This window comes from Hemitrygon akajei, chromosome 1 (genome assembly GCF_048418815.1).
Source record: "Hemitrygon akajei chromosome 1, sHemAka1.3, whole genome shotgun sequence".
In the NCBI taxonomy this organism is placed as follows: domain Eukaryota; kingdom Metazoa; phylum Chordata; class Chondrichthyes; order Myliobatiformes; family Dasyatidae; genus Hemitrygon; species Hemitrygon akajei.
The window spans coordinates 168,153,956-168,177,923 of record NC_133124.1 but is presented as its reverse complement, the minus strand read 5'-3'; the positions used below and the strand labels follow the sequence as shown (position 1 = coordinate 168,177,923).

The 23,968-nt window shown below is 40.9% G+C and overlaps 1 protein-coding gene across 2 annotated transcripts; it reads left to right on the top strand.

Annotated features, from left to right (window-relative positions):
* Positions 1 to 5,584: 5,584 nt before the first annotated feature.
* On the top strand, positions 5,585 to 22,497 carry LOC140736119 (hepatic and glial cell adhesion molecule-like). 2 transcript variants are annotated; one of them, XM_073061953.1, is made up of 5 exons: positions 5,585 to 5,729; positions 11,890 to 12,210; positions 12,775 to 13,044; positions 15,527 to 15,649; positions 21,952 to 22,497. In XM_073061953.1, the coding sequence occupies exons 1-5, from the start codon at positions 5,666 to 5,668 to the stop codon at positions 22,002 to 22,004; spliced, it is 831 nt and encodes a 276-aa protein (XP_072918054.1). In that variant the 5' UTR covers positions 5,585 to 5,665; the 3' UTR covers positions 22,005 to 22,497. The 2 variants fall into 2 exon arrangements, with proteins under 2 accessions (XP_072918054.1, XP_072918138.1); XM_073062037.1 differs by lacking the exon at positions 15,527 to 15,649.
* Positions 22,498 to 23,968: the final 1,471 nt, after the last annotated feature.

Below are 23,968 nucleotides of genomic sequence, written 5' to 3'. Positions count from 1 at the left end.
ACTAGGGTGCCACGGTTAGGTTTTTCAGCATTCCTACATACACCATTCATCCTGTCTGGCGCTCCAGCAGCACTGTCTCTTGGATCCCACTACCCGCCTCATTCGCATTTACATTGAACTTTACCACAAAACGAATTTGTGGCGGATAATCTCATGCGTGTGTCTATGTCCTGAAACAGTGAATCCAGATAACTCTGCCCCTCCCTGAAGATCCTCAGTGTCGTAAGCTCAGATTCCAGGTCATCAACTTTAAGCCTGCGTTCCTCAAGCAACCAACACTTGCTCCAGATGTCAAGAGGAACCACAATGGGGTCGACAGCACTCACAACATGCAGCTACAGCACATCACTTGATCCTGCATAATCCCCTCTTTATTTAAAGAGCTGTAACTTAGTGATTTTTTTATTCAACGACTGCAAAAGCCTTACTTGCTACTTGCTTGTGCCTCCCCGTCAGAGCCTCAAGTTCCCACTCCTACACTGGTCCACTCGCATAATTGCCGCTCTATTTTTGACCCTGCTTTACTTTAATTTGCGCCTGCTATTGAATCGATTGTTCTGCTGGTAATGCACAAAACCCTGAAAAACGCTCCCTCTTTAAAACTTTTCTCCCCGACCTGTGCGAAGCTTGCTCTCTCTGCAAATTGATTGGTCCAGCACTAATGCACCTAGCCCAGCGAAACGTTGTATTTTTAAACACGTGTACCCGACTTGTGTGAGGCCTACTCTCTTTCCCTCCGAATCGATTTGTCCGTCAATAATGCAGACCTTCCAGGAGATGCAGCTCTGTGCATCTGGTACACATGTACTGGAGATCGCCCTGATATCCGACATCCCACACACATACTACATATACAGTGGCATGCAGAAGTTTGGGAACCTTTGGTCAAAATTTCTGTTACTATGCATAGATTGGCGAGTAAAAGATGACCGGATTTCTTAAGGGCATCAAGTTAAAGATGACGCATCTCTTTAATAGTTTAAGCAAGATAACTTTTTTTTTCCCATCATTTACAGTTTCAAAATAACAAAAAAAGGAAAAGGGTCCAAGCAAAGGTCAGTACCCTGCACAGTCAGTACTTAGTAACACCCCCTTTGGGAAGCATCAGAGCTTGTAAATGCTTTCTGTAGCAAGCTAAAAGTCTTTCAGTTCTTGTTTGGGGGATTTTCGCCCATTCTTCCTTGCAAAAGGCTTCAAGTTCTGTGAGATCATTGCGCCGTCTTGCATGCACTGCTCTTTTGAGGTCTATCCACAGAATTTTGATGATGTTTGGATCGGTGGACTGTGAGGGCCTCGGCGAAACCTTCAGCTTGTGCTTCTTGAGGTAGTCCATTTTTTTTTTCATTTGTGGTGTGTTTAGGTTCATTTTCTTGTTATAGAAGCCATTCTCTTTTCATCTTCAGCTTTCGTACAAATGGTGTGAGGTTTGCTTCCAGAATTTACTGGTATTTAATTGAATTAATTCTTCCCTCTACCAGTGAAATGGTCCCTGTGCCACTGGCTGCAACACAAGCCCAAAGGATGATAGATCCACCCCGTGCTTAACAGTTGGAGAGGTGTCTTTTCATGAAATTCTGCACCTTTTTTTCTCCAAACATACCTTTGCTCATTGCGACCACATAAGTTCTATTTTAACTTCAACAGTCCACAAGACTTGTTTCCGAAATGCATCAGGCTTCTTTAGATGTTCCTTTGCAAACTTCTGACGCTGAATTTTGTGTTGAGAACGCAGGAAAGGCTTTCTTCTGATGACTCTTCCATGAAGGTCATATATGTGCTGGTGTTGCTGCACAGTAGAACAGTGTACCACCACTCCAGAGTCTGCTAAATCTTCCTGAAGATCTTTTGCAGTCAAACGGGAGTTTTGATTGGCCTTTCTAGCAATCCTGCGAGAAGTTCTCTGGGGAAGTTTTCTTCGTTTTCCAGACCTCAACTCGACATCCACCGTTCCTATTAACTGCCATTTCTTAATTACATTACGAACTAAGATAACAGCTAAATGAAAACGCTTTGCTATCTTCTTATAGCCTTTTCCTGCTTTGAAGGCATCATTTATTTTAATTTTCGGAATTCTAGGCAGCTGCTCAGAGGAGCCCATGACTGTTAATGGTTGTGACACGGTTTGTGGAGTCCGGGTGTTTATAAAGCTGTGAAATTTGCATCACCTGGCCTTCCTAACGATCACTGTGAAAAAAAAACATTGCCCTAACAAGCTAATTAAGTTCCGAGACTTTGGTAAAAGTTATCTGAGAGCTCAATTCTCTTGGAGTACCCAAACCTTTGCATGATGCTCCTTTCCTTTTTCACTCTAAAATTCTACAAAAAGGAAATAATACACTAATCTTGTTGAAATGTTGAAAAAAAGGTTTCATCTTTAATTTTTATCACTTTTGGAGATAAGTTCATCTTCTGCTCACTTAACTATTCACAGTAACAGAATTTTTTACCAGTGGTGCCCAACCGTATGCATGCCACTGTAAAAACATTGCCCCAGGAGCTATTCTCACTGTTGTACTCTGTCGTAAAGGATGAGCAAATTTCACGGTCATACACGCATACACGTCTTACTGGCAACAAATAAAGCAATAAGTTTGGCCTTGTCATCACCTACCACCTTATGAGCCTTTGCATAAAACTCATAATTCTCCATAAATCCTAGCAGATGAAAGGAAGATATCACGAAAGAAACTGCATCCCACATCAGCATCCTCCCCTCTCTCCCCCCTCCCCCACTCCACTCTACGGGAGTGGGCTCCCGCAGTGAAACCCTTTACCAGTTACCTGACTTACCTTGTTATATATAAAGTGGTTGTCTTTCATCTTATTTTTCTGTCCTGGAGAAGGGTTTAGGCCCGAAACGTCTGTTCATTTCGTTCCATAGAAGCTGCCTGACCTGTTGATTTGGTCTGGCATTTTGTGTTGGTCTGGATTTCCAGCATCTGCACAATCTCTTGTGTAAGTGAGTTTCATACTCAAATACCCCTTTGCTGCAGCTTTTCGATTTATCTAATGCATGTGCTGATATGGCCTAGAACACGTTTAGCCAGCTGTGGTATTTATAAATAAAATTGAAGTAACCCTTTACGGAAGGAAGGATTAAAACAAAAATCACTTGCTGCAGAAACAGCGAAGTTAGGTCCTGGTATTGTGATTATGTTGGTAATGAACATTTAGGGAACAGAGTAATTTTATTTGAGGTTAGCAAGTGGCAACAGAGGATGTGAAAACTAAGAAAGGCCGTGTCACTGTGTACTCCTTGAAGCTAATGCTGATACAATCTTAACACCAGATTTTCCTCTGCACACCTCACCAGAAATCGCTGAATTGCCTTTCATCAGAAAATGACATTTTATAGGCCATAGATTTAGCGACCCATCTTCACGGCTCTATGGAGCAAAGAATTCCAACATCCTTTGAAAAAGGTATTCGGTACGTTACCGACCTAGGTTGTGACTCCTTACTGTTTAACAGTGCCCCATGTTCTGGACTATATATAGGATATTCTAAGAATCGACATTTTGGTATTTCGAAGCCATCTGCCTCAGAATCGTAAGCGTAATCGTAACCTTGCAATGGGGTTTAGCTTCCCGATGGTGTATCCACTCAGTAGTGATGAGAATATCACCTGAACAACATGAATAGCGTCTTAGCATTTTTACGGTGGAGGCAGTAAATATTTATTTCACACTGCGCTTATTTTTCTTTGACGCCATGAGCATTTTCTTTGTTAGGTTTAGAGTAATGACTGTTTTCTTTTTTCGCCAGTTTTGCGAACAGACATTCGGGGATGGCTATGACACTGCCCCAGTGTCCATTTTGAAAGTTACTGCCTCATTTTGCAGCTGAACCGTGGTACACCAGCCTTGTCTATTAGATCTACAACCCACAGGAAAGCACTATTTTCGTCTGAGTTATATTCTGCGTGCCTGAAACACTGCTTTGGAGTGACACTGGCTTCTCTAATGGCCAGCTCATTTCCATTGGGGGCAGTTCACTTCTTTTGATGTACAGAACTCTTCGACATCTAATAGAGACTTGCCACGTATCCTGTAGTTGAACATTTTACGTGTTATTTGATTTGAGTGTGTCTTTCATTTGAACTGAACTCCACTGTTACCCCTTTCTGTATTATTTCTGACTGCACCTTGATTGTCTTTACTGTATAGCTTCTAGCTTTAGCTCAGCATAGTTTTCGTACCTGTGATTTGCCTGTTGCTGACGAACAATCTCACTTTGTCTGACCATAGTATTAGCTTTCGCTAGTAGGAGATTTGTCTGCAAATTAAGTCCCACTGACAATTGCATGTCCAGTAGACTTACAACAATCGTCTCTTTCCTGAGCTCATCTCTCACGTTTCGATATGCACAGTTGTCTGAGTACATACAAAGCTGCGATAAAATCGTTTACACTGTCACATGGCTCCTACTTTCTAAAATTATACTTTGTCATCTCGTATATCACATTGTACTTTCCTCAAATTTTTTTCTTTGAATTTGTCCTGACTGTGCTGTACCTGTTTTTCTGAGCTTCTATCAGTCATAATCCACACATTTGCCCTGTCACCCATGCAGTATTTCAATGTGTTTACGTACTGCTCCTCTGAAGCCTGATTGAATTGCTTGCAGCCTTATATGTCTCAAAGCGCTTGCGCCATCTGTTAATGTCCTCCAGTTCAGAGAAGTCAAATGTCTCTGGAGTCTTTCTTAGGTAGGTAGATTAAGCTACTTCAGGTATCCGCGCCTTTTCCTATTTTTTTTTAATGTTTAGTTTTACTGATTGGACTCAGAAGTCTTATTTTCTTCCCTGGAGAGTTTGGATGACTTTGCTGTCTTCTCTGCTGTGCCTGTGTATCTGTGCACTTCCACAGCTTAGTTAAAATATATCTAGTGTTGAGTGCAACTTGAAAACGTTGCCTAGCAACCTTGTCCAGGTCTCCTCCTCTAACCCTAACCTTCCCACGAGAGAATTAAAATGGCCAGTTAAACTACCAGGTATATGAATGGTCTATGGGACGAATCCGGAGCACCCTGGGAAAAGTCACGCACTCCACAGAGCAGTCGTAAAGAGAAGCCTTCAATAACGGTGCCGGAATGGAACTCCGAAGTCCAGAGAGCCCGTGTTGTAGTAGCATGGCGTTAGCTGCTAAAATATGGAGGAACTGGAGAATATCAGCGTAAGAGGAAAGGGTACGGACCGGCAGCAGCTTTCCTAAATGTATCGCCGGTTAAAATGTCAGATTGGTAATTGGGCAAACTCGTTAGAGCGAAGGGTTTGCTTCTATGCTGCATAGTAGTACGGGCAAAGCAAAACAGCAATGAGCAGAAATAGGAAAAGAAAGTAATCCTTTCAGAATCTAACTGGTATTTTGCTCCCCTCACCTTCCGCCAGACAAACTTAGAATTTAGCCAAAAAGACGTTTACTTGATTCGCGTGATTCTTAGAATTTTTGATAACCCAGTGGCGAAATGTACCCAACAGTATGTCTCAGTAAAAAGCAGTTGGAAGGACCTCATCCGGTGCTCGATTGTGGTCGAAGTTTCCACAGCAACGAGGCTGACGTCAGCAAATAGCGGTTTAATTTTGTCCACGAGTTGACCCAGTTCAACACTGTTGATTTGTGAACTTACTTTTTCACATTGTGGCAGCAGATAAAAAAGATCTACAATGCTGGAGAAATGGAAACTGAAGCCTGTTTTGATTTCGCTGTTATTTCAAGCAACCTTCTATGGTAAGACAAGTCGTTTATGGTGAAAGTATGGCGGTTTGGCAAGACTGACGTGACAGACAGAAGTGTTTGACAGAATAGCGTCTGGCGTATGTATAACAAAATTAACTAATGCTGAACAGTAACCTGGAATGGAAGTATGAGGGGAATGATATCCCACGATGCTTTTCCTTGACAAGATTTTAGTTTACTTTCGTATAACAAAAGTAAATTTAACTGGATGCTATCTTGATTTGGAGACCCCATTTACAAGTAGAGTTTACGTAGTCTTGGACATTGTTGTCTGGGGCTTAGAAAATTTGCGGATGACCTGATGGAATTATTTAAAATAATGAGGGGTATCGACAGTGTGAAAGATATAAATGTATGTTTTTTATCCGTGGGACGTTGAGGGAGGGGTAGATGGTTGTTAAAATAGTACGACACAAATTTAAGAGGAGTACCATGCGATTTTTAAAAGTTAGTGGATTTAGCCTAGTATATCATGGATTAAGCTCTTGCAACCACTGAGCACATCTACACGGGTCGCTGTCGTGGGACAGTATCATCTATCATCAGAGATTCCCGCCACCCAGACCATGCATTTTTTTTCTCTCGTTACTGCCATCAGGTAGAAAGTACAAGAGCCTCAGGACTCCACCACCAGGTTCAAGAACATGTACTACTCCTCAACCATCTGGCTCTTGAACAAAGTGGATAACAACACTCACTTGCCCATCCATTGGTTCCCAGAACCAATGTTTTCCCTTTACAAGCTTTTTATCATAATCGCATGTTCTCTTTGTTCCCATTGCTATTAAATTCTATTTGCATTTGCGTATTCTATTTTTTTCTTCTGCACTCAAGTTGATCTTTCACTGATCCTGTTACTACTCTATAGATTTGTTGAGTGTGAGAAATGAATCTCAGGGTTGCATATGGTGATATATATGTATATTGAAAAAAATATATACAGCAATCGGCAAGTTCACACATGTGCAGCAGGTACATGAAATGGGCTAACAGAAATGTGCTTTGAGATGGGTCCATTAGCAACACTTAATAGCCATCCAGATCAGTACCTAGCTAGAATAAATTTAGCGGACTATGGGCCAAATGATACAGAGCACAGGGCATGACTTTCTTTATCATTTTGTCAATACAATTGCCTTGTTAAATTCAGATCAGTCAAACGTAGACGTTAAGATTAGGAGAAGAATTGCTAGCTCTGGTGAGTTTTACTTACCGCAACCCTATTCTGATCGGCAAAATATAACTTTGCACACTATGTACGTAGAGTCATAGAGGATTGTTTAAGCAGCGTATGAAAATCTATTGCTTCCTTTCATAACAGTGCAGCGCACTGCTGCTGAAGAAATTACAAATGTTGCATTATATAAATTCTGATAATCGCAGGGTGCGTCTAGACTTTGATACTGCTACCTGATTGACAGCCTCAGTGAGACGTAAAATGGAATCTATTCGGGTGAAAACACGCATGTTGGGGAGCTCATAGCAGGCCAGGTCGCATCGATGGAAAAGTATAGTCGGCGTTTCGGGCTGGTTAAAAAGGTTAATAATGATATTCTGATTCTAATCCGGTATCCGTGATGTTCCAATCTAATGCTGCATTGGGGAGAGGAGCACATTGCCCAACATACTGCATTACATGCTGACTTGTAAATATATGCTAATTTTTTTCTTAAATTCACTCTAAGCTGCAATACAACACTGAGTCTGCGTGTTCAGGAGTGGGCTGACGCAGTTTTATAACGGGATTGAGCAACACAACATCTACTGCAACTGCTGTTAAGACAAAATACTGGTCAAACGATCAATGTCTGTACAGAGCAGGATGTGGTCTGTTCAGGTTCTAAGAGCATTGTAACTGGAATTTGAGTATGAAACTGTTTATTATTCTGACACGTGATGAGATACAGTGAAGTCTTCTGGCATGCATTTGCTACAAATCAGATTATTACACTGTGCATTGTGAGAGAACAAGATTTAAATAAAACAAATAGTGCAAAATAATATTGAGACAGCTACAGAGAACGCACAGGACTGGCATATAATAATATGTAGGATCATAACAGGTCATGCCATTATTCATTTGTTTTTATTAGGGAACTACCTAGTTGACTTAATATAGTGGGATAGAAGGTGCTTTGAGCTAGTGATAAGTGTTTTCGGGTTTCTGTAACTTCCGCTGGAAAACGTAGATGAGAAGGCAGAATGTCCAGGGTCCAGGGTGCGTCTAGACTTTGATAATGCTACTTAATTGACAGCGTCAGTGAGACGTAAAATGGAATCTATTCGGGGGAACACACGCATGTTGGGGGAGCTCATAGCAGGCCAGGCAACATCTATGGAAAAGTATAGTCGGCGTTTCGGGCAGGTTAAAAAGGTCAAAGTTAGAAGCTGGGGACAGTGGATGTGGCGGGGGGTGGGGGAAGAAGCACAAAATGATAGGTGAAACCGGGAGTAGGACAGCTGAAGTAGAGCGATGGGAAGTTGATGGTGAAAAATATATAGGGCTGGAGAAGAGGGATTCTGATTGGAGAAGAAAGGAGGGCATGCAAGAAGGAAAAGGCAGAGGAGCACCAGAAGGAGGTGATGGGCAGGAAAGGATATAAGGTGAAAGGGACTGAGGCATGCTTAATGGAAGGCATTACCAGATTTCCATTCCGTTGTTCATTCCATTAGGTAGACGGTGTTGCTTGTATATCCAGCATCTGCAGATTTTTTTTATTTTTTTGTCCATGGAGGGTAGACTGATGTCCCGCAAGGGCTGAACTGTGTCCACGAGACTCTGCAGTTGTTTTTTTCTTCCACGTTCAGAGCTGGTGACATACCAAGTCGTTTTGTATCCAGAAAAGATTACTTCTAACGTGTATCAGTAAAATTAATACCTGTCGACTAAGTCACTCCAGCATTGGCTTAGCCTATGGAGGAAGCAGAGGCATTGGGGAGCTTCCCGGACAGGACCGCGACAGTACATTGTTAATGTTCAACCTTAGGATTGTGCGTATTGCAACCTTCTCAAACCTCTCAGACTCAACAACTTTTGAGTAAACAGGAGTATGTACACCTATGCCGCTACTAAATACAATGTGCAGTTCCATGGCTTTTTTGATGACGAGAGAAGTGTTGTTCATATGAAACCATGTTACTAATCTATAAATCTCCTTCTATTACTCCGACCCATCGTCAAGCGAGATGTGGCTCACTACGGTGGTATCTTCTGCAAACATGCAGATGCCAGCAGATGTTTTGAGAACATAATCTGTCCACGAATTCAGGAATGTACAAAGAAGCACTTGCAGTATATCCTGTTATAAAAGCATGAAAGGGGACAGAAACGTGGTCATGTGGAAATGACCACAGCACAAAGAGCGCCCACGAACTCTGGAAAGTGTGGCATGTTTGGACATCATGTTGCAGATCATTTTTATTTCCATCCCTCATAAGTTTACGAGGCCGGAACTAGTGACCACAGAGTGCTACAATGGTCAGATAAATCTGTATGTTCATTTTTGCAGAGTTCATTTGGTCCATTTTGGTCCAAGATACTGGTAATCAGATTGAGAGTGTAGTCGAGGCAGAGATAAGAAAAGTCATGATCTCACTGCATAGCCTGATGTCCGATTAATATTGCAGAAACTGGCGAATCTTAATCGGTGTAATTACGGTCACATATAGAGAAGTACTATGAAAAATATTCTTTCGTGTACCATCCGTGAACATTGCAACTGTGCATGGAGGTAGAACAAAGAACAAACAACAAACAACAATAGAGCAAGGTACAGGCCATTAGGCCCAAAATGTTGTACCGACCCTTTAACCCTGCCTCCCATATAACCCTTCACCCTAAATTCCTCCATATACTTGTCTAGTAGTCTCTTAAATTTCACTAGTGTATCTGCCTCCACCATTGACTCAGACAGTGCATTCCTCTCATCAACCACTCTCTGAGTAAAAAACCTTCCTCTAATATCCCCCTTGAACTTTCCTTCCCTTACCTTAAAGCCATGTCCTCTTGTATTGATCAGTGGTGCCCTGGGAAGGGTCGCTGGCTGTCCACTCTATCTATTCCTCTTAATATCTTGTATTCCTCTATCATGTCTCCTCTCATCCTCCTCCTCTCCAGAGAGTGAAGCCCCAGCTCCCTTAATCTCTGATCATAATGCACACTCTCTAAACCAGGCAGCATCCTTGTAAATCTCCTCTGTACCTTTTCCAATTCTTCCACATGCTTCCTATAGTGAGGCGACCAGAACTGGACACAGTACTCCAAGTGTGGCCTAACCAGAGTTTTATAGAGCTGCATCATTACCTCGCTACTCTTAAACTCTATCTCTCGACTTATGAAAGCTGAACCGCATAAGCTTTCTTAACTACCCTATCTACTGTGAGGCAACTTTCAAGGATCTGTGGAACTTTACCCATAGATCCCTCTGCTCCACCTGACTCCCAAGTATCCTACCCATTTACTGTGTACTCTGCGATGAAGTTTGTCCTTCCAAAGTGTACCACCTCACACTTCACTGGGTTGAATTCCATCTGCCACTTCTCAGCCCACTTCTGCATCTTGTCAATGTCTCTCTGCAATCATCGACAATCCTCAACACTATCCACAACACCTCCAAACTTTGTGTCGTCTGCAAATTTGTCAACCCACCGTCCAACCCCCCACATCCAGGTCGTTAATAAAAATCTCGAAAAGTAGAGGTCCCTGAACCGATCCTTGTTTGGACACCACTAGTCACAATCCTCTAATCTGAATGTATTCCCTCCAGCACGACCCTCTGCTTTCTGCAACCAAGCGAATTCTGAATTCACCTGACCAAATTTCGCTGGATCCCATGCCTTCTGACTTTCTGAAAAAGCCTACCGTGTGGTACCTTGTCAAATGCCGTACTAAAATCCATCTAGATCACATCCACTACACTACCCTCATCTTTATGCCTGGTCACCGCCTCAAAGAAATCTATCAGGCTTGTTAGACACGATCTGCCCTTCACAAAGCCACCCTGACTGTCCCTGATCAGACCATGATTCTTTAAATGCCCATAGATTCTATCTCTAAGATTCTTTTCCAACAGCTTTCCCACCATAGACATAAGGCTCACTGGTCTATAATTACCCGAACTATCCCTACTAACTTTTTTGAATAAGTGAATAAAATTCGACTCCCTGCAATCCTCCGGTACCATTCCCCTGGACAACGAGGAAATAAAGATCTTAGCCAGAGGCTCAGCAATCTCTTCCCTCGCCTCGTGGAGCAGCCTGGGGAATATTCCGTCGGGCCCCAGGGACTTACCCGTCCTTATGTATTTTAACAACTCCAATACCTCCTCTCCCTTAATATCAACATGCTCCAGGACATCAACCTCACTCATATTGTCCTCACCGTCAAGTTCCCTCTCATTGGTGAATACCGAAGAGAAGTATTCATTGAGGAAGTCGCTTACTTCCTCAGCCTCCGGGCAAATCTTCCCACCTTTATCTCTAATCGGTCCTATCTTCACTCCTGTTAAACTTTTGTTCTTCAAATGATTGAAGAATGACAGAGTTTTCCTTTACCCTACTCGCCAAGGCCTTCCCATGCACCGTTCTTGCTCTCCTCAGCCATTTCTTAAGCTCTTTTCTTGCTACCCAATATTCCTGAATAGACTCATCTGATCCTTGCTTCCTAAACCTCACGTAAACTGCCTTCTCCCTTCCGACTAGATTATCCACCTCACTTGTCACCCATGGTTCCTTCTCCCTACCATTCTTTATCTTCCTCACTGGGACAAATTTATCCCTAACATTCTGCGAGATGTTAGGGAGCACAAGGAAAAAGTAATAACCGAATTCAGAACAAGATGTTGGTTACAGAGAAAGTGAGGAGCTGTCCAATAATAACTATGAAGAACATAACAATGCAGAATATGAGGACAAGAGTCTATCTTGTCATAATAGGTGACGTTGAATGTTATATCTGTTTCGACTGTATGCTGAAAACGTTGCAAAAAGGTATTTTGATTTACTACGTGTATTTTCAAATGATACTAATTATATCAATTATCATTTCCCTGTAGATCTCTGATTACTGTGTCCTTTGTTATACACCGGTATCTCAAATTCCATCTTTCTCATTCCTCAACTGTATGACGGTATGTTTCTGATCTTCTAACAGACAACCAGGTTGTAATCGAAGCACGTGAAGATCATCTGATCGGAATACTGGGTGAATCGGTTTTATTCCCCCTTCACCGTGCCTCAAGAGAGGAAGTACGTGAAATAAGCTGGGAGAAAGGGAGCCAAGCATTTCTAAAGTGCATTCCTAACCAACATTTTTGTCATGTGTACAAGCAGCAGGAAAGCAGAGTATATTGTTTCCCGGATTGTTCTTTAAGACTCTCTGGCCTCCTGGACAATGACAGTGGGATGTATCGAGCTGAAATTCTTTTCTATAATGGGCGGATGGAAATCAAAATTATCTACCTCGATATTCTTGGTAAGTATATTGTTTCCTGTCAGTTTGTCATTGTGTCTAATTTTAGGACCGACTTTTAGATTTGTCATAAATTTATCATTTTGTCACTGTGCTGCCGTGTAAATTTCTGATCGCCCAGCTGTGCAAACGATTCCATTAAGGCGGTGAAGGTGCAGACAAAGACTGGAGAGCTCGCATAATAGGAAAAGGATGGATAGGACAGGACTTCATTCCTTGGAACATAGGAAGCTGGAGGGGACGAGAAAATTGAATATAAAATCAGTCAGGAGGGGCGTAGAAGAGGTGGATTGTCACGCATTTTCTCGGTTACGGGAGTGACGATGGAACAGGATGGCACTTGTAAAGGCAAGAGGGCAATGCATAGACACTCTCCAGTTCGCCTCAGCTACTGGGCATTGTTGTATACAGAAAGAAACAAATGGTTCCAATTTCCACCAAATAAAACCCGCTTTAGTAATGTTTGTAAGTTCAGGGTTTTATATTAAACTTCAGGACAAATGAACAACAAACGTTTTTCGGCTGTAACTAAAGAGTCGAATAGTAACGATAATTGCTTGTTTATAGTTCCAGTTTCGCTTCCAACTATTGTGGTCGTCCGAGGTAACTCAAGTATCCATCGCAGTTTGACTTTAACTTGCAACATAACAGAAGGGAGCTTGCCGCAGTATTTCTGGGAGAAGGACGGGAAACGATTGACGCTTAGCCAGAGATATATCTTAACGAACGACAATAACAGCATATCGATTCATAACTTCACCAGCACAGACTGTGGGACTTACACCTGCACAGTTCGGAATAGTATTAGCAAGCACAAAGCTGAGCGGACTATGCTTGGTGAGTATGGTCACTGGCATCAATAAACATTAACATATTAATCATGCCATGTTTGTATGATTGCTGTGTTATTCTGACCATGTTACAGATCCGTTGCTCTTGCGGTTCCTACCATTGGTTAGTATTGGCTGTCCGTATTATTCTACAGTGACAAGAGATCTTTGCCTGTGAATGCTAAAGTGAAAAAAAAAGCCGTTGTACGGCGACAGTTCCACTCCTTCGACCTTGGAATTCGGGTCCAGTGGTACGGGTGGTCTTTACAAACTGAGGTCTTCCCTGTCTGCAGTGGATGGCCGAGACTACTAGGCATTATCGCGCCCATCGCTTCCAAGGGCGCGTTGCAGAACCGCCGTCTTTGTTTTTAAATTTAACTGCTGACACCTTCCGTATAGTCCACAGCAGATTACTTCACGTGCTGGGACATGCATGTCCCATTCACACTAGTGCATGAGGCCCGCCGGCTTCTTATAAGTGCTTTAGTCTGTCTGTCGATGCACTGTACCGGGTGTGGGCCCAGCAAATGCAAACAGCTGCTAGGAGACGCAGGTGAGAGCTGAGTTTCCGCTGTGGCCCAAACATGAGTGATCTGTCACAGGTGGACACGATTCCCCTACAGCAGAGGTCCTATTCCTTCCTGGAAACGCGATACACCCCGCCATTGCTTCGTAATATGAATTTACATTGTGTATTTCTTCAACTCAGTAGAAGTACAATTTAAACTAAACCTTATAACTGTACAGTGCGTGTCACATTGGGGTTTATTTCTAAATGAAAGCCAGTATCTCTAGCAAGTATAGAGTTATCTCTGAAAACTTCATGCCAGTAGTTCTCTCCTACGGAAAAGCTGCAATGTGTGCATGCGTCTCAACGTACGTATGGTGAGCAGTTGGTATTATTACACCAAATGAGACTGTTGACTGAAACAGCACTTGGTGAGAGACAACATCTGATCATGATTGTTGTCAACACAAAAGATAAAGCTATGCGTGCCCTCATAGTCGAAACGCTAGAGAGATGCAGTGTACTATCTGAGATTGCAAACCTTCGACTATGATTCAATGCGAAACATCGAACGTTTATTTTAACTAATCACATCTTAACACATCCCTGTTGCCAGCCCCTTTTCCACTCCCTAACAACTTACACACACACACACACACACACACACACACACACACACACACACACACACACACACACACACACACACACACACACACACACACACACACACACACACACACACACACACACACACACACACACACCCAACACAGGTCAGCTTATACCCTAGGCTGGTAATCTTATTACGAAAAATTACCCAAGAAAACATGTGTCGCTGGGATCTGAAAGATAACCGGAGCATTTCCAAGTAACTCATGCACAACCGGGTAAAACGTGCCAAACCCTGCCTGCAAACAGCTCAGGATCTCAGTATGGACCCTTCCTCTCTGGAGATATGATACAATTTTACCAGTTACATAACAAGTCTACAGTGATTTGCAATTAGAAATGACGAGGCTTCATAGTTCTTTTTTCTATCCACAATACTTGCCTTTATTGCCCAAAAACTGTCATAATAGAAAGGAAGACATGTTAACGATCTTAAAGTGGAAAAGTCGTCTTTGGTTAGGATACCCTTGGGGTGCTATTTGCAATTGCAAATGTCAAACGAATGGAATGTTTTGGAAAGGTGCAGAAAGGTTCACCAGCAGGCACACTAGTTTAGAGTTTATAAGTTAAAAGGAGTCTGTGAACAACTTACATTGTTTATCTGAAGCTTTGGAACTTCAATATTCAATATTGTACATTGTCGTACCTTTGTTCACAGCTCAAAGAGAATGTTGTGATTGGTCTGAAATACGGTGCAGCATTATCAAAAATACAATATGCATGAAAACACAATAATTATAAATACATATTATTATCTTATATATATATATATATATATATATATATAGGCTGACTTTATGTATATAAATTAAAGCTAGCTACACTAGTATCTGTACATAAGGTAATTCTGTCAAGAAAAGCTTAAATATTGGTGGTGTGGATTGTGGGTCAATGGGTTTATTGGTGGAGGTAATGTTCAATCTTGAAGGTCTGGATGAAGTAAATGTTTGTTCAGTCTGTCCTCCTGGCGTGGATGCTAAATAATCCGTTCGCTGATGGGGTAGGAAAAACAGTCCATCCGCCTTGTGGGTGGATCCTTTATGATGTTACTAGCTTTCTTTCAGGCACTTTTCTGTGCCTATCTCTTTGATGGAGGGATGACTGCTACTAGGTTCGATGTTTATGTTCTAATCATAAAAGTATGAAAGGGAAATTAGTAGATTTTAAACGCCCGTCCAACTATGTGATCAGAATCCTAATGAGGACTTCTTCTGATGAATTTTTTTTTAATAAATATTGCTAGTGAACACGTTGGAAGTTCTGCTCATAGAGCTTATAATTGTTTACATTTCTTCTCCTTATACCTTAGGTGAGGATAGCTTGGAATGTGCGACGTCAGTTTATCTTCTTATAATAAGTGCCGCAGTAATTTGTTTCCTCGGGTTCGTTCTAGTCGTTGTACTCTTCAACAAGTGGAGGGCCTCTAGGACAGGTAATATGCACACATTGCACACCATTAATGGCAGTGCATTTTTAAAGCTTCAGAGGTTCATAGGTCCAATTTAATGTCACAAATTGCCACAATATACATTCTGAAATGCTCTTTCTCGGCAAACATCCAGGAAAAAAGAGAGGTGCCCCAAAGAATGAACGAGACTTAAACGTGAGAACCCCAAAGTACTCCCCCTCAGCTACCCTCCCTCCCGCGCATAAGCAGCAGCAAGCAACGATATCGCCCTCACCCCCCAGCAAAAAAAAGTGCACCCGCTACCGAGCATCAGTGTGATCTAGGCGATAAGAAAGACAGACCATGCAGTTAACCCAAAAAGTATCGCATTTCATCCGGCATTCGACAAACCAGAGGTTCTCTCTCTCCCTAATAAGAGTGAGGGAAGCGTCCCCCATTTTCACAGCGAGCGGGACACATAACCACAACACGTTAGTTTACGATGTTAAGAATTCACTTTCGTGGCTTTTTTCAAGCTCTTTGCCCGAAGATTGCAAATATCTCGAGTCGTCGGGCCCACAGCGGGAGATTTTCCGGCCTTCCCGACCACTGACGTGTCTCTTATCGTGACACTGATCCTCGATCCACCCGTTTCCAGAGCCCCGAGATCTTAGGCTTCCGAGTTCGAGCAAAACCCTTAGGCTGAGCGCTTGGCATGTTGAACAACAACGGCTGGTCCTGAGACCCCAAGAACGGGTCCCATTTCCGCAAAGAACCGAAATCTGCGTGTAAATCCAAGTCGGGGTCTTCAAAATATATTAAAGATAGAAATAGAGCTGTTTCGGAAGATACAACCAAAAGAGTCGCCGTTGAGCTCCATCTTAACTTCGCCTCCAACCCCGTGTTATATTTCTGATATAATATCGAATGAAAAAAAGATTATTCCTTCACGTTGATACTTATGTTCTCATTCCCTAAGATAGGCCTGCGAATTTGGCTTTCACGAATATCAGGTATATCACAACTTTGGGGTGCACGAATCACTGTGTGAATCATGCTTTCGTTTCCTTTCGTTTCATTTCAAAACGTTGTTTCTCATTACTCTTTCTAAAGTACCTCTTCCACCTATCATATTCCAGCTTTACTATCATTCCCCTTCGACACTCAACTCCCCCCTTACCTGATCTTCCATGTCACCCTCCAGCTTGTAATACTCCACCTTCCCAACATTTTATTCTGGTTTTCCCCACTTTCGCATTTCGGTCATAATGAAGGGTCTCACCCCGTGTTATCGGCTGTCTACTTCTCTCCTTAGATGTTGCCCCGCCTGCTATATTCCACCGCTATTTGGTATGCGCTATTGTTCCCATATTTTTATATTTGCTGTGATATCGTTAAGCTCATATAAACAGCCGTTTTACTATTAATCGAGTCAGCATCTGAGGACTGTAACAATAAACAATTATATTCAGTAAATCCTATACTATTATAAACATCCTTTCCATATGATGGAAGATCGATTTAGAATGAACATCAGGTTATACAGGAACGGCTCGCTATTTCAGCGAAGTAAATGGTGCAGGCAAAGTGCAACACCAAAGAATAGCTGCCATGTTTCTAGACGATTTCTTACGCCAACTGCTTCCAAACAACAGTTACATTTCATAATCTTTCATTTACGTATACCTGTTACGTTCTCAGTGATTCTACAAGGTTTGAATAAAACAGAGGAATAAAGTATTTTTTTGTATTTTTTTATTGAAGTCCATCATCAAACAAACATTTCCATAAGATTAATTTCAGACATTATACATATATATCATATATATTCATATATATAACAAATCACCACAAAGTATTTATCTGAGGTATAAACTTAAAGAAAAGAGTGGAAAGAAAAACAAGCAAAATGAAAGAACTATGTACAAGTAGGGAGTGTTTTTTACAACAGATTCATTGATTTGTGAGAATAAAATCAGGCCTATGAGGCATTATGTAGTTAAACTATTTTTCCCAGTAAGAATCAAATTGTTCCAGCTTATGATTAACAGATGCTGTTATCTTCTCTATTTTGTAAATGTCCATCGTAATTTCCATCCATGTATTTAAAGTTGGGCTCTCCTGTGATAACCATTTCCTAGTAAGAGTCTTTTTATCAGCCACCAACAGTATATTCATTAAATATTTATCACTTTTCAACCATTCTTGAGGTATATATCTAAAATATATTGTCTTACTCACTAAGGGTAATGTTAGAGTCAAAGAGCTGGAATGCACGGAAGCATGTCCCGCACATGCTTGCACATACGCAATCGTTTGGCCCATATTTTCAAATATTACTTCCTACCATGTACCGGCCCAAAATATTGTTAGCCTATTTTTATTGTCCGGCTATTTCCTCTCGCAGCTATTTCGATTCATATACCACATTCTGTGTGTAAAGATCTTGTGTTCTCCGTAAGATTCAATTAAATATTTTCCTTTTGAACCTGAGCCTAAACAATTCAATCAAACAATTTAGTTCTTGATTCCCCAACCTGAAGAAAATACTTAATACATTCCCTCTTTCGATACATCTGAAGATTTTACATCTCTGTAAGATCACCAGTTCATTTGCTCCGAAGAATAAAGTCTAAGTCTGTCTGCCTATCACTCCCCCCACTAATAAACTTTCTTGTAATTCCTTTCTGCACTCTTTCTAGATTAATCATATTTTTAAGAATAGGACAACGAAACCTAAGCACAGTACACCAAATAAGGCCTTACTAGCGCCCTCCACACGACGTCATCATAACTTCTATATTCAATGCCCTGATGGATTCAGGGCAAGAAGATCTTTCATCATCCTCTGCATAGATAACTACTTCCTTGAAGTACTGTGCGTATTTGACCCTAAATTCCTTATACCACGCAGAAGTCTGCGGTATCTTGTGGACTCCGCAGTGACCTCCTTTTCACGGTGTTTATATATATATATATATATATATATATATATATATATATATATATATGTGTGTGTGTGTGTGTGTGTGTGTGTGTGTGTGTGTGTGTGTGTGTGTGTGAGTGTGTGTGTGTGTGTGTGTGTGTGTGTGCGTGTGTGTGTAGATAGATGGATAGATATAGATTGCAACTGCCTATCTCTATTTTTTATCAGAATTAAAATCAATTCGTCACTCTTCAAACCCTTATTCAGTTGATCAAGATTTTCCTGTACTTGTGATAACTTTGTCGTTGTCCAGTTAGTTGCTTATATTAGTGTCATCCGCATACGTACTCGCCATGTCTTGTAGTATATTTTTATTTGAATCGCTGACATAGATGAAATATAACTATAGGCCAGTACCGACCCTGAGACACGCTGCTACTTGGTGGCCTCCAGTCCAAGAAAAATACATTTCACTAACGCCCTTTCCTTCCTGCGATCAAGTTGGATGTGTACTGAGTTAGCCATTTATCCATGATTCCAATGGAATCAAACCTTCCAGAAATATCTACCAGGTAGAGATTTATCAAAGACTTTACAAAGTCCTTATGACCTACACCTACACGTTACAGACCTTTCTGGTCGAATCATCAAGAGTCATTGCCGATGGTCACACATTATTGCTCACGATCAAAGCCATAGTGAATACCATTGTCTTGCCAACATCATATCCATTAGACTTCTCCCTAGTAACGTATCTCAATGTTAGATTTATTGGTCGATAGTTTCTCTATTTCTCTGCTCCTTATAACGTATACGCATAACATTCGCTACTTTTCGTTGTAATGATAGCTCAACCAGGGCTAGTGCCGATGCAAGCATCAGCTGGGGCTTGGGTAATTTTTCTCTCTAACCTTCCACTGAATTCCGCTGTGTACATAATAGGCAGGGTTGTATGCTGCAAGTCTCCGCTTTCCACACCACCGATGTTGTCCAAGGGAAGGACAAGGGCCAATAAAGATTGGCACCGGTAGCTTCGCAGAGCAATGTCTTGCTCAAGGACACAACACGATAGCTCGAACTAGCTGCCTTCAGATCACTAGACAAACGCCTTAACTACATGGCCATGCGCCAACACATATGTCAGTGGACATATGTTACTTTAAAACCGTTTTAGACCACCACCTCCGCCTTAAGTTTAAAACGAAGCATCTTCGTGAAAAAGTGAAACCCCATCCACACCACACATCATTTAAATTTCCGAACAGCAAGGCATTACATCTTTCTCTACGGCAAAACAATGGGGGAAATATCATTAAGACCTTGTCCAAATTCTAATCTCAATAACATATATAATAAATATATTGTTCTAAACAAAAAAAAACTATTGTGCATATTTTAGAAATTACCTGCATCTTATGTAAACGGAGGTTACATTACCACAAGAAAATCTGCAATTCCTTGGAAATCCAAGCAACTCACACAAAATGGTTAAGGAATTCATCGATGGAGAAGAGTAAACATTTGAGGTTTTGGGCCGATACCATGCATAAATGCCTTCAACAATTTATGTGCGAGAGCTTACATAGAAATATATTTAACATATGGAACAAATACAAAACCGAAAGGAATACGGGACACGATTCATTGTTTTTAACTCACCTTTGACATGTTCCATGCATTGCAAAATATATTGCTCTCTGGGTGGCGAGATAAAGATACAACCCAATGAAATGAGGTGTAAGGCACTTCTTCCCTCCGCTAGCCTTCAAGTCGACATTAAGCAAAGAGTAGAATCTGCTTAGCCCCCAGATCAGGGTCTGGTTAATCCATGGGAACTGTTAGCGAATGCTTGTACCAGCAGCTAGTCCATATCATGTCCTGGTGATTTGAGCAGGGCTGCGATTCAACCAATCTCTGAAAAGTATCAATTATAATTATTGTCAACCTTCTTGTCAAGATACTGCCCTGAATAAGCCAAATGCCAAGCCATTTCTGTATAAAGAAATGCCAAGAACAATGATGGTCAAAACACCAGGGTCGCCTACAACACCACACTTAAGGATTATATTTTATCTAGTTCAGATTCTGCCAACCTGGGGACCACTGACCTTTTGGTTAATAATAGTGGTGCATGATATATAAAAGATTGGGTACCCCTGTTAGTGAATGAGCAGCTTTTAAATTTCAATCAATTTGCAGAACCAAAAATACTTGCATGATATGAAGCACTGACGATTTCTGTACATTTCTGTACAAATGTACAGAAATCGTCAGTGCTTCATATCATGCAAGTATTTTTGGTTCTGCAAATTGATTGAAATTTATATAAATTTAATATAAATTTATATACATATAAATAATATAATATAAATTTATTTAATATAAATTTAAATAAATATATTTATACAAATAAATATATTTGTATAAATATACAAATTTATATAAATATGTATATCCATACCTCTGTACGAAGTATATACATGTAAAAATATGTTTTTTTTAATTTTCTCTTTTCTTCCTTTCTATGCCAGCACTCATACTTTCAGGAACAGTTTTCTAAATATATAAAATATTTTCCAAACTGCATGGCACAATTTAAATCCAATAATAATCTTGTATCAAGCAAGGATTGTTTTGAGTATTTACTTTCCCATTTGTTACGGAGGTTTTTGTTTTTTTTGCAAATTAACCGGTGATAAAGAGACTGTGTGGATGATCAATCCTACATTGTGATTGAATAAGATAGCATTCGGTTAACCAGGTTGTTCGTCTTAAATGACTGTCGAGAAGCGCTCATTAAATATATTTCATACATGAAGCGTTTTCACTGCATTAACATAATAATATATAACTCTATTGGATGTTTTAGAAGTGTGATGCAAGTCACAGGTTTTTTACAAGCATCTTTACATTATAACATTTACATTCATAGTAAGATGGACTGAGGGCCCAGTCTAGAGTTATCAGTCTATTTTTCTATTTAGTGATACAGCTCGGAGTGGGCCCTTTCCTCCACTCGAGCCCCGCCACCCCAGCAACGCTTAACTATTGCGGTTAAGCCTAACCTAATCAATGGACAGTTTAGAATGACGAATTAACCTTTTCCGTACTTCTTTTGGCTGTGAGTGGAAATCTGCGGACCAGGAGAAAAACAATTCATTCCAGGGGCGCGACATACTGAGCCTCCTTAAAATGGGTCATAACATGGGTGAAATCACCCTCCTTCGTGATTAAGTTCAGATGTCCCTTCTGATTGTATTGATGCAGAATTGTTCACTCGGGAACTTAGTTGGTTTAATGCGTTTACGAATATTGCGGCAGAGCCGAAGAGGGCTCTTTTACTCTATCAGATTCGTTCGGGAACGCAAGTGGTTTATCTAACATCGCCTTGAGTATGAAGACTCTTTTGTTTATTTCATAGATGAACAACGAGGACGGAGGCGGCCAATATCTTCTCATCTCTTTTCCCGATAGTGCACAGCAGCCGGGCAGAAATGGACAAGAGAATGCCAACCAAGTTGTTGTATATTCAACGACTGCCAGCAGTTGATAAATCAAACAGTATCCTGCACGATTAAAGACAACCTTATTACTCGATTCCCCGACTTATTTTTGATATCCTTAAGATGAAGAAACTGGCTTCGAAAGTGTCCAAATATATTGCCCGCACGGTTTCCTGAAAATCATTATTCTATCCAAATGTTTATCCTGTGGCAATGCACGCTAACGTCAATGCACGCAAATAAGTGGGAGCTACTAACAGCACTGAAATTGAGATTGAAGTACACTATAATTTTCACAATGGATTTCATCATGAATGGAAATTGCAAAGTTTAATGATACCACAAATACTAAATTTTACTTCAGTGATGGTACAGAAAAATATTATTCCTTGTAACTATGTTTCACTTGCTCAAACGAATATTAAATTATCCATCCATAAATTCCCTGAGAAAATGTGACGTGCTGCTTTCTTGAACCGCTGCCGTCCCTGACGTGTTTATGGAGGGCATCCATATTTCAATTGCCTTCGAGGCAATTGTTGATTTTGCTTTCCGATCTCAGTCTAACCCATTTTATTCAGAAATAAAGTTTTCACAGAAAAGGAAAAAAATTGCGACATGAACGAACTTTGATTATTAGATTAAATCGTTTGGCATTTTACAATACACAACACAACATCATCAATCCTTCTTCATTGTAACATACAATGGCATTGATTTAATAGAATATTGTCGTCTTTCAGCGTTGGATGTCTTCGGTTTAGTCGTGCATAAGTTGTTCATCATGAAGATTTCTTTTTATTTAATCTTAATAAGTTCATTAATTAAAACCATTGATCGAAAGGTACAAGGTGAAGCAACCTGTGTAGCATTAGTATAATATGTGCACTTAGAAATCAGTGTAATTCCCGGTGATGTTATCCACAGAAAATGCACGTATAGCTCACTTTCGACAAATTAGACATTGTGATACATAATGCGCATAATACTACCCCTTGAACAGTAGAGGCAGCAGTATAACCCGATAATTCACGGTTGCAATTACTCCTTAAAGCTTGCGTAGGTCTTCCCATAAATGTAAATCCCATTGCAAGTGTCGGCAAAGAGAATTGTAGAACAAGAAGACATGCCCGGCCAATCAGCTAAACGTGTCCTTCAGCCTGGGAGCAAAGTCTGTTTAAGTGAAAGGTCCATTTGTTGACAAACATGAGCTTCACTGTCAGCATAAACAAATGAACGAAAGAAAGGAACAAGAAAACAAGCAAACAAGCCGAGTCCTGTGAATCCGCAGCGTTTCATCAAGCCCGGGAGAAAGAGCAAAGATTCAGAACCACAAATAGTACATCCGGAATATTACTAATACGTTCGCTGCCAAAAAAACTGTAAATCCTGACGATTCAACAGTGTGTGACCATTCCCTTCCCAGATCTTTATTTCCAGCAGAGTGTACTGCCAAAACAAGTTAAGATTAGGAAGGCATGTTCTACCGCGTAACAATGAGGCTGGAAAAAATATCGAGTATACTCTTGGCATCAATTTTAGTTAACGTCTAACACACCATCAGTATCAGCCTGTCAATACAGGCACATTTGTAGTAACCACAGCAAATATTGAGAACCTCTTGTTGACACCTGCAAATACTATTGTACACTCGAGACCTTTACAAATGTGCACTTTCAGACGGGACCCCTGTAAATACTGACATATTCTACGGGCCACCCTGCAAGTGTTGTCGCTCTGTTCAGTGCACGGAGTCATCTTGTCTACACCGAAACATACCTCAGAAAAGATTGTATCCATTGATACGCTCACATAACCCTTGAAAATAAAGGCGCACTCACTACAACGCACTGCAAATACGCCCGGGAGCTCCAGAGAACACCCATTACTAAGTACCTATTACTGTGACTAACATCTTCGTTACAGTCCTCGTTT